The 10,808-nt window shown below is 55.9% G+C and overlaps 1 protein-coding gene across 6 annotated transcripts; it reads right to left on the bottom strand.

Annotated features, from left to right (window-relative positions):
- Positions 1 to 2,616: 2,616 nt before the first annotated feature.
- SFXN3 (sideroflexin 3) lies at positions 2,617 to 10,768 on the bottom strand. 6 transcript variants are annotated; one of them, XR_004903472.1, is made up of 13 exons: positions 10,448 to 10,709; positions 10,200 to 10,320; positions 8,127 to 8,290; positions 7,337 to 7,507; positions 6,883 to 6,981; positions 6,499 to 6,574; positions 6,253 to 6,338; positions 5,924 to 6,051; positions 5,713 to 5,762; positions 4,794 to 4,843; positions 4,274 to 4,321; positions 3,646 to 4,003; positions 2,617 to 3,612 (listed from the first exon to the last, which is right to left on the bottom strand). XR_004903472.1 is itself a non-coding variant. In XM_036027175.1 (12 exons), exons 3-12 carry the CDS (start codon positions 8,285 to 8,287, stop codon positions 3,907 to 3,909), a joined length of 966 nt encoding a protein of 321 aa, XP_035883068.1. In that variant the 5' UTR covers positions 8,288 to 8,290; positions 10,200 to 10,320; positions 10,448 to 10,709; the 3' UTR covers positions 2,617 to 3,906. The 6 variants fall into 6 exon arrangements, 5 of the variants coding, with proteins under 5 accessions (XP_035883068.1, XP_028369290.1, XP_035883070.1 ...); XM_036027175.1 differs by having other exon boundaries at positions 2,617 to 4,003; XM_028513489.2 differs by lacking the exon at positions 10,200 to 10,320 and having other exon boundaries at positions 2,617 to 4,003; positions 10,448 to 10,768.
- Between the last annotated feature and the right edge of the window lie 40 nt (positions 10,769 to 10,808).

Below are 10,808 nucleotides of genomic sequence, written 5' to 3'. Positions count from 1 at the left end.
AGTAGCTCGTGGGCTTCGAAACTGGAAAGGACGAAGTGACCCTGACAGATTCTGCAGTCCAGGACCGAAGTTACCTGGGGAGCTGATCTGATATGTAGGCTCCAGGCTCAGGTAGGGAGGACGAATTGTGTTTCAGGCTTCCGGCTCTAAAGCCGTTGCCCGGGAGACGGGAAGAAGGTGGAGCCAAGCCTGACTGACTGACACTGGCCACAGCATGGGCAGGATTCTGCTCCTGATTGGCTACGCCCTAGAGGAGGGGCTTACCTTTGACGGACAGAGTCCGAGGGCCGGGCTGGCTTAAGACTGACAAGCTTGACTGGGAGGAAAGAGGGGCTTGGCTCTGACCTTAGGGCTCTAGACCCCGGGGGCGGTGGGGGGGTGGGGGGCTAGGGAGGAATCCACAAGGCCCGAATGCAGCTATCCCTAACAGTAGGGACTAACCTTAGAGACTAACCTGACCCTTAAATGCTGGCCTCATTAGTCCCAATAATCCTGGAAAAGAGCAGAATACATGGCCTCCTTCCTATGGCCACGCTAAGCCAGGGCTCCAGAACCAAGCCATTTTCTCCTTAGAACTTGCATGGGGAGATAAGGAGGTTTCTGGACTTCCTTAAAAATGGGCAGGGTGGGAGCTCTGAAGCATGAGAGGCCAGGAGAGGGAGAGAAGGCAGGGGAGGGAGGCCAAGGACACAGATGCAGGCTCCCAGGGAAGGTTCCTGAGCATTAGGAGGATGAGGAGAGGCCCAGGAATAGGGCAGATTACTTTACATTGCGAACAGTGCTACCTCTGCTCAAATGCTCACTTCCAAGAAAAAGTCTAAGCACTTGAAGGCAGTTTGGAGATTGTACTTGGCTAGGATTTAGCCCTGGAGAGCCTGTGAAGTTAGCCTCAAGCTGATTTTTTGCTTTGAGAGGCTGGTGTGGAATTAGAAAAGATGGCAGGAAAGCATTCCTTCCTAACGGGTCCACTGGTGCCCGGCCAGTCTCCGCTCTGGCATGGTTTAGTGTTATCTGCAGAAAATGGACAATTCTGTTATAAAATGTTCTTAACAATTTTGCTTTACAGAGATTCCTGCCGTCACTCCCCAAGTGGGTTTCTCTTGCATAGATTTGCCAGTAAAAGTGCAAGGCCTCTTTTCAAGAGGACTACCAACGGCCAAAATTGTAACAGCACGAAGAGGCTTCAAGAATTGACCCCGGGCTCCAGAGGGCCTGGTGGGAGGCTCTGGTCCAGATGGGCAGAACAGGATGGAATTGAAATTGGTTCTCTAATCAAGAGTGGGAACCTTTGTGTATACTCCTTCATCTCTAAAACCCTCAACCTTGGTAACTCTTCACTGACTTTAGTAAAAAGATCCGTGTGCACTTGTGGGCCTGTCAGTTTTGCTGTCTTGGAATGTCCAAGGGACTAGGAGAATGACTTCAGGGTTGGCTAGTGGCTGGCAGGTGAAGAAGAAGCACACCACAGCGGCTTCAGGCACACGGCTTGGCTTTAAGTCTGCCTCCGCCACCTCCTAGCTGTGCAGCTGTGGGCAACTTTCTTAATGTCTTTAAGCCTGTGCCTTTTTTTTTTTTAAGAATGGACACATGTCTGGCCTCACAGGAGTGCTTGTGAAAATCAAAAGGAATAATGGACTTAAAGCACTTTGCCTCATTAAGCCTGGCACCACACAGGAGAACTCAGTGACCAGTAGCTGGTGTCACTCCCACTGCCCACACAATAAGCTTCCATGTCCCAGGAGGACCGAGGGAGTCCAGGCCAAGGCAACAGGTTCACTTCAGGCTGCTGTGGGACCATTCAGCCCTAAAGGTTTCTCCCCATCACCTAGTTTGAGAGCTTTGGGGTAAGAAGAGGAAAATGGGAGGTATTTCCTGCAGGGAGTAGGAAATGGGTTTTAACATAGATTCATTCATGTTTATTCTTTTGAATTTTCCAAAGCCAAGACTTAGGGTAAGACAAGTAACTACAAACTGTTTAGTAGTATCTCTCACCAGCTGTACATTGGCATGAACTTTTGGTCTCATATCTCCCAGAAAAAGGGGAGTGTTACCTAAGCAGGGCGGGAGTAGAGAGCCCTGGGATAGAGGGAGGGGCTGTGAGGTGGCAAATGGTCCCTGCCAGACTTGTCCCCTGTTGTATCGCTGGGGGCGTGGAGGGGTGTGCAGGGTGTGTTCATGCACTAACAACTTTTCTCTGATGATAATGGGCAGTCCTTAGCTCTCTAACCTTCCCCTACGCAGGGTCCTCCCTGGGGACCCGGTGCTACCATCCCATGCCAAAGTCTTGAAGGGAACCAAGAAGCCCAGAGCCTGGGTAGGTGTGTAAGTGTGTGAATCAGCACCCCTAGTGAAGAAGAAAATGAAGCCAGGACTCCATCTGCTGAGACCATACAAGGTGGAGGCATTTACCTACCTGTATTCCCTGTCCTCTTAGTACTCATGCAGCTGATGGACTGGTTTTCTAATCTCAGAGCGCCCTCTGCTGGGGGCTGAGGCTCCCTACAGGAGGGGAAGGAAGAGACTAACACCTGGACTCGATAGAGAAAGAAGGAAAGGCCCCAGGCAGGAGGCTCTTCCTGGGCACTCAAGACCTGGAATCAAGTGAAGATCAAGAAGTAGACAGGTTTTCAGTTTATTAACAATGGCATCATAGCTTTAATTACTGGTGGCAGTTGGTTGGGGGAGCAGGAAAGTGCTCGTGGGGGATCCTGCTGGGACCTGCTCCCCAGTGCTTCAGCCCGAGGTCGTGGGAGTTGGAGTCAGGGTCCGACTGTGTACTCTTAGTTTACCAGCACACACTCCATCCCAAAGCCCGCCTCCCGTCTGGACCAGCCATTGACGCCTAGCCTCGCCTCCTCTTGGGGGTGCGGGTGGGGGCGGGAGCAGGGCCAAGCCTCAAGAAAGCAGGGGAGCTAAAGTAGGGGTCCTGCTGAATGTCTAAGAAGGGTCAAAGGGACACAAAATTCCCTGTCTTAAGACTGTACACTCAGGGCCGCAGTTGCCCTCGAGAGTGTACTAGTCCCACCCTTTCAGACACCTGTGGAGTGGAAGCTCTGCTCCCACAGCGGTGCCCCTCCCTAAGAAGGGGAGCTCTGAAAGAGGATGGAATGCTTCTCTGCCTTTGCGGCTTTTGGGTTGAGAGAGAGGGTTGGGGTTGTAGGTTTAGATTTGAGGTTATCATGTCAGAGTGGACCAAGACTCCCAGCATTGTGCCTGAAGACACCCACACTACCGTGGAGGGCTGGATGGGAAGACTGCAAGAGCCGTACAGAATACTGACATTCCTTTGTTCTAGTAGAGAAGCAGAGACAAAGTAACCTATTCCAGGATGTGGGGGATGCCTCCTTTAGCCTGGCGTGTCTTTCTCTGCCAGCCCAGCTCCTGTATCAGTTTTGGGAGCCAGGAAGCAGAAATATGACGGATTCAGCCCAGTTTGGTTTGCGAGTGTCCTTCGGTCTGTCCTGAGATCCCAGGCTTCTACATCCAGAAGGGGTGAGGTGCCGTCAGAAACGACTTGGCCAGTGGAACTAAGTCCCACAGCCTGGGCTGGCTGGCAGGTGGCAGGAAGCCAAGAGGAGAAGCCAGATATCAGGACATTCCAGGACAGCATATCTGCTCCTAGCTTCCAGGATGGCATGTACACACACACATACACATATCACATATGCATATATGAAAACAATAGCACAGGAGAGAGGGATTATGTGACCCTTCTCTTTGGAATCAAAGGGGAGAGGAAAAGGCTTATGGGGGTATCTCCCCCTGCCTAGTGGATTGCTGGTCTCAATGGCTGCTCCCCACCAAGCCCGCTGCCCAACACCAGGCAGAAAGAAAGTGGCAGGACGGCAGGGCTCCACTAACTTGGCAGCCCAAGGGGGTGAGGGAGGGGCCGGGGCTGACTCCCCCTCAGAGCCCCTTGTTGTAGTAAACCACTTCAGTGCTGGGGTTCTGCTGATGGATCTGAGCTCGCAGCTCTGGCTCCAGCCTGCTCACGTGTATGGAGCTGCAACAAAACACAGGCAGGCTGAGTGGCCCCTGAAGCCAACCTCCCTCGGGCTAAGGGGTCACCATCCTCCTCTTCCCAAGCTGAAGACTCTCCATCTAAGAGCAAAGGCCCAGATCACTGTCCCCCCCCCCCCCCCCACCCCCAGAATAAGGTGAATGCCTGCCAGGCCGCTTCCTGGAACACACTGGAGGACGCTAAGGTCGGCTGGTTCCAGAGATATGGAAACCTGTCCAGAGCCCGCAGTCGGGCCCAAGGGGCCACACTTACCTTCTCTGTGGGAACAGGGCACAGCACAGGGGGGTGGCGAATACCAGGCTGGGGAGAAGAGTGTTGGAGAGGTTTGTGAAGCTGTGGCCTCAGGGTGTTCCCTCCCTGCACCCCACCCCATTTCTGGACACTGCCCCTAGGGGTGGAGACTGATTAAAGCCAACACTGACATTAGGTTTGGGCTGAGGAAAGAACCTCCAGAGCCGTGACCCAGAGTTCCACAGCCAGCGAGAGAGAATCGGGAATTCAGTGTGCATGAAATTCTGGACGGTACCCAAAGGTACACTGCCGTAGTTTCCCCTCACAGGTGAAGACCGGAACGCCTTCAACTAGACCCTTGACCTTCAAGGACAAGAGGGGTCAACCCCTCAAACACACAGTAAGATCTATGGGTGTCCAAGACCACTACCTTCTCAATGTATGAATAAATTATATATATATAATCTTAAAAGCAATAAGTGCCCACCATGTCCACCACGGAAAGGGCACTCCCACACACCCTAGCTCCCCGCACACTTACCAGAAGCCCACCAGTCCCACTTGCAGGGGTGCCCCCAGCCAGGGGCGGCGCTGTAGGGAGACAGAGACAAGGGCATGGTGTGCATCCCCTGCCCACCCACCCCCAGCCCCTGTCACCCACCATGGCTTTATCCCATCAGGCCTACCTTCCAGCCCCTGGTACATGGCCCTTTTCTTTCTCCCCAACCCATAACGGGTCCATACCTTTAAATCACCACCTTCTGCGCCAGCCAGGCCTGTTTGCCGACACCCTCCCCAGTGTCCTCTTACCCATTCTGGCCTCTCAGAACGGGATCCCTGGCACCCCCTGCCCCTCTTTCTCTTCTAGTACTTCTTCCTGGAGCCGCTTTCTTCAGGAAGCCTCCACTGACCGTCCACTTCCTCCCACCTCAATGACATGAATGTGTCCCTTTCCAGCCCATCTCCCACTCTGCACACCCTTCTCGGGTTGCTCCAGCCACAGGGACCCTGTTCTGTCACTCAGATGTGCACAGTCGGTGTTCAATAAACATTTGTGAATAAATGGCCCAGGGAATGCACCACAGCATACACTCCTGGGCCTTGCTCCCTGTCCTGTCCGTGTGTGCACGCGTATGTGTGTCTCACTGCTGTTAACAGGTGACGGCATGAGTGTGACAGCAAGCATGACTGCGACAGTCCATCCCTGGTGTGTGTCAGAGGCTCTGAGTGACACCAGTTCCCTCCCTTCCCTTGTCATCTCCTCCTGTTCCCTCAGTGTCCCTTCACTGCAGCCCAATTCATTCTTCCTGATTGAATGAAGGCGGAGGTGGCAGCACAGGGGTGGGGCAAACAGGTGGCAAGTCTTGGACTCAGGTCAGGCCAGAGAGGCGGTCAGGGGCTGGTCACCTCTGTTCCCAGTCCCTGCTACTTCCAGGACAGGAGAGGTGAGAGTAACCTACCTTCAGGAAGTCTTTCTTCTCCAAAGTGTCCATGATCACGGGGGGAATGGCTGTGGGGAGAGCAGGGCAGGCAGGGAGAGAGTAAATAGAGTGACAGTTGGGACGCTAAGGAAGGAGGATCCCCCTGCAGAGTTCGTTCCACCACCTCCAGAGTCCCCAAACCCCCTTTGCCTCAGAGCCTCCCGTGCCCTGCCCAGCCACCCTGCCTCACCCATGGCAGGGATCGCCATGCAGATTCTTGATATCACCACCTGGAAGATTCCCTGCTTGGCAGCGGTCACCGAGTGGCCAAGCCTCTGACCTGCCTCGTCAGTCACAGGGATGCCCACCTGCAGCTCCCTGAGAAGGAAGGGGATCGGGGTCAGATCACAGGCCCTAAATCCCGCCCTCATGGGCAGCTGCTCCCTGGGGTCTCAGACATCCTAGGTTGAAAGGCCAGTTCTCTCACCCAGATCCCAGCATCAGACTGGGACTGGGCCCAGCAGCTCACACTCCGAGTGTACGCCGGGCACATGCAAGCCAGGAGTCGGGGCCACTCACCTCTGCCTCATCAGAGGGATGTTGATGCAGTTTGCGGCTGCCACAGCTGCAAAGGGCACAAATCTGCCGACCAGAGGGGGCAGGTGCTGGGGGAGGAAAGATGTCATTTAGTGGCCCTGAGGGCCATGGGGTGGTGAGGAACTCTGGGAAGAGATATATAAAGGCTGTAGGTTGGTGCAGAGGGGTGATGGGGAAGGAGGCAGATAAAGGATGACTGGCCATCCGTGGAATGGGGGCGGCATTTACCTTGGTGAGGGATTTGAGTCCCAGGGCCGTGGCCACAGCCCCGGTGGTGGCACTCACGTAAGCTGTTCCCAGCTGCCTGTGGTGGGAAAGCCAGCACACAAGGGGGGAGGTGAACAGTCCAGCACGTGAGGCACGGGAGGGTGGCCTCACTGCAGAGAAACACCTCCCGTGCTCCAGTGCAGATTTGTCTGGAAGCCCCAGCCCCTCCCCTTGAAACAGTAGCACCCCCCCAAAGCATGCACAAGAGGACCCCACGCCCTTAGGCCAGGAAAGTGGGGAGGGAGGCAGGCTGAGAGGAGGGCCCGGAGCCACTGGCTACACGGCCCTTGGTGAACAGCGTCAGACAGGAGAGCAATGTGGGGCAGAGAGAAGACGCGTCCTCACCCCACGGTAATGGGAGCATCGCCGCTGCGGTTGGAGTAGTTAACAACGGCGTTGAAGGACTGATTCACCCACTGCCAGAACACCACGGTCGGGGTCTTCCTGAGGGTACAAAGACATTTACTTTTGTCCCCTCCACAGTGTCCCTTGTCCTTGGACCCCAATAATGAAACCCTAAAGGTTATTCCCAAACCTTCAGAGGGAGCCAGCTGATGACTCTAAATCCTGCTCTGGTGACCCCTGAGTAACCCTCCCCCTTACACAAGCACAGCTACTGTCTCTGGGGTTGGAGGACCCCCAGGGCTGAGTTCTCAGGAATGGAAGGGATTCGAACACAAGCTCTCACCCACCCACCCATTTCTGCCCACGTCGGCCCAGAGAGGAAGCACCTAGTCACCAAGGTGCACTCTAGCTTGGACAGAGCAGTCAGGGAGGGAACACACAGAACAGGACCTGCCTGTAGAAGGTGAGCATGCAGCCGGTGATGGTCATGTTCATGGGCACCTGGGCTGACATGCGGCCGATCAGGACCACCTTCTCCCCCGTGTCCGGATGGAAGGCGGAGTCGTACACATACTTGGCCCTCCACAGCTGGTCTTCAGTGAGCCCTGGAGTCACCACCCCCGCCCTGCAGAGGTTGGCAGGAAATAGGCAGGCATGCTAGGGGGCAGGTACGCCCTCCCAACCTGCCCATCTGGCTCAGGAAAAGTCTGGGCAGAGGACCAGGCATCATGGTCCCCAATCTCGGAATAAAGGAGCTCCTAGTCTCTGAGACAATCAAATCTTCTGGGGGGGGGGGGAGTTCCTATTTCTGTTTCCCTTCTAGCCACACAAAGAAGGGCACGCTTGTGTTTATGTCCCAATGCTGGTGGTTTCCAATGGGTCAAAAATGGCTAGGGGTACTGCAAAGGTTTCCCTTCCTGGAGACAAAGCAGATGGCCTCCTACCTCCACTGTACTCAAGTTTGGGCCCCTCTGTCCTTGCAGAGGGTGGCCCCCAGGGGGACAGGTCCCTGTAGGTAGTTTGTGAGGCATAAATATCAAGGCCATGTCTCCAATCCAAACCCCCTATAACCTTTTAGGTTGAAGCTCTGTGCCATAGCTTCTGTGATTCTAACACACAGGACCAGGGAGTGAGGGGTGGGACGGGGCCACTCTCATGCTTGCAGAGACAGGCACGAAAGATACTGCATTACCGGCAGGGAATGAGATCCTGGGGTACAGGGGGAGGTGGGGAGGCAGGATCACCTGTAGTTCTGCACGATGTTCCGGGAAGCTTCCAGCTGTGCCCCAGAGAGCAGCAGATTTCGGGGGTCAGTAACAGTGAAGAAGTGCCGGGCTCTGCCAAGAAACGTGCTTTGATCCCAGCGAGGTTCCTGGATGTTGATGTCTAAGGGCAACTCCCCCATTTTCTGCGGGGTGGGGACCAGGGTCAGAGGACTTCAAGGAAGGGGTCCAAAGGCTCCACTTGGTAGCCCTCCCTGCTCTGGTCCCTGGGCCTGTCACCAATCCCTTCTAGCTCAAGGTGACTCCAGGTAGGTAAGCAGCAGTGGGGGGAGGAGCTGTTTTCTAGGCAACGTCCTGGCCCAGGGACCTGCCACCACTGGAGGAGGCTGGGGGTGGAGGTGGGCGGGGACAGACCCAGGAAAACAGATCTTGTGCTTGGGCCCGGTGCACATTTTCATGGGTGAGAATTTACATGTGAGTGATTGATGTGTGAGCAGCAACCAATCCCATGCAGCTACTCTTGCGCTCTGTGTGCACAAAAATGCATGTTATATGCACTCCACATTTGTGTTCATGTCGCGTCAGGCCCCAGCTGCCCTGAGACCTGGATACAAGTTCCCAAGGCTGTTTTGGAGGTGACACAAGCCATCCCACACCACCACACCTGAGCTGAGCAGAGCAGGAGCTCATTGGCCATCCCCGGGCATGTCTATCCTCAGATCTCAGCCGGGGACTCTGATGCCAGCTGTGTGCCGCAAGTGTTTCCAACCCACACTAAATGGCCCAAGGCTCTCCTCGTTCCTCAGCTGGGCAGGGCCGGTACAGACAGCCATCCGCCTCTCCCCAGAGCAGCCTGTCTCCAGAAAGGGGTGGGATTGTGTAAGTGCCCCTCCACCCAGCACAGAGAAGAAAGCCTGAAACAGCCATCTGGCTGCATTGGGCAAAATCCTACAGAATGACTAATCCTCTTCCACCACACTTCCTCCCTCACGGACACACCCTCCCCTCTCTCTCACACACTCACATACCCACACACAAAACACCAGCATACTCGCCATACAAAGAGGGTGGACACACCCTGCATGCACGGTCCCACAAAGCCCATTACTTGCATGCACACACACACACACACACACACACACACCTGCAGGCTGCATCCATCAGTTGCAGACAGCTGAATGTGTGACCACACAGAGCCCCACCCTGAGATTTCTCCCCAAAAACCTCTCTTCCTGTCCCAGGTAAAGACGAATATACTGAATCCGGACAGGACGGAGACAGCAGCTGGTCTTCCTCTTCTATTCCCAGTCTTCAACCCCCTACTCGTCTGACCCCAGGACCCGTGCCCGAGCACTCACACTTTCCTGCGCGCCTGGCCTCTGCAGCTCTCAGACCCGCCTCACTCTCCGCCGACGCCCCCTCCTCCCCACCCATCACGTGTAACGTCAGGCGTGACGCTAACCATCAGGAGGGGGGACTTCCCCGGCGCGTCCGCTCGGCGTGCCCAGGGATTGGCAGAACCCGAGGGCGGTGGGTGTCATTTGAGGCGACGCCCCCAGCCCGGGCCTGGGATTCCGCCCAACGAGACCTTCCTGAGCCAATCCGGGCTCGGGGATCGGTTCTGGCCCTGTCCTCCCTCAGAGAGAGTTGGGGAGGAGCCATGGGTGCTTGTAATACCCTGGCTGGCCTCCGGAGGCTCCTCCGGCCGAGGCAGCAAGAGCTCTAAGTGTCCAGGGCGAAGACTTGGAAGGGAGCAGGCGGGCGACGTGGAGAGGCCATCCTCTGATGGTGCGCCTGGAGGGACTCGGGTTACCTCCCGACCTGTTTACTTGTCGGTTGCCTTGGCAGTGACTTCAGCCTACGTGGCACCCGTGGGCTCCTACCCCACTTCCCACAAGCTCCTTCCAGCTCCTTCCTCGAAGCACCTTGGCTTTCACACCCCTTTACAGTCCCGTTCCGCTCGCGCCTGTGCCCCATCTATGTCCCCCGTCCTTTCCTTCTCCCCAGCCCCGTCCTTATTCCCCTCTGTAAACGCTAGCTTCACTGAGTCCCCAGTTTCCTTATGTGCCCAACCCCTACGCCTGCACCACAGACCTTAGCTCTGGAACGTGAAGCGGCAGAAGTCACAAGGTTCTGTCTGCATCAAGCAAGTGGGTCAGAAAGATGCTTCCTCCCCCTAGTGTCCTGGAACAAGCTGCCGGTCTCTGTGGCCTTTCTATAAATGGGTGGCCAGAGAGACACTTGCTGACATAAACGGAGGATGCATGTGAAGAAGGCAGAGCTCAAACACACACATTCACGCACATGCACCTCCCCCCCGCCCACCCACCCAGCCACAGTACCGAGCAGGTCTGCTGCACGCCCAGGCTCCAGTCCACTCCTGCCCAATGCAGGCTCACGCCCCGCTCTGCCCAGGTGACATTCCCTCACTAAGGCTTCGGGGGTGACCGCGAAGGGGTGGCAATTCCACGAGCCTTAGTAGCTGGCTTGACCTGGAGAAGACAAAGTTCTGGGCTCCCCGGTGCTGAACCCGTAGTGGGAGGAGGGCGAGCCAAAGCCCACGCCCCAAATTCGCCCTCGGGAAAGGCATTAGAACTCGGACTGGAGAGGTTAGAACCCACAGGCCCCAGCCCAGGTGACAAACGGCTATCCCGGGTGTCTGAGAAAGGTGGCAGAAGGGAGTGATTGGCGGCTCCCTCAGCC

This window comes from Phyllostomus discolor, chromosome 5 (genome assembly GCF_004126475.2).
Source record: "Phyllostomus discolor isolate MPI-MPIP mPhyDis1 chromosome 5, mPhyDis1.pri.v3, whole genome shotgun sequence".
NCBI lineage: Eukaryota > Metazoa > Chordata > Mammalia > Chiroptera > Phyllostomidae > Phyllostomus > Phyllostomus discolor.
The sequence above is the reverse complement of the archived record's forward strand: the minus strand, read 5'-3'. Positions and strand labels throughout refer to the sequence as shown.

Bases quoted from the DNA above. Each gene is read 5' to 3' on its own strand.
- SFXN3 (XM_028513489.2), bottom strand. From the start codon at position 8,287: ATGGGGGAGTTGCCCTTAGACATCAACATCCAGGAACCTCGCTGGGAT. The intron at 6,982-7,336 runs GCAGGTCCTGTT...TTGTACCCTCAG, and splicing joins TGCATGCTCACCTTCTACAG to GAAGACCCCGACCGTGGTGT. The intron at 4,844-5,712 runs GTAGGTTACTCT...GTCTCCCTACAG, and splicing joins AGAAGAAAGACTTCCTGAAG to CGCCGCCCCTGGCTGGGGGC.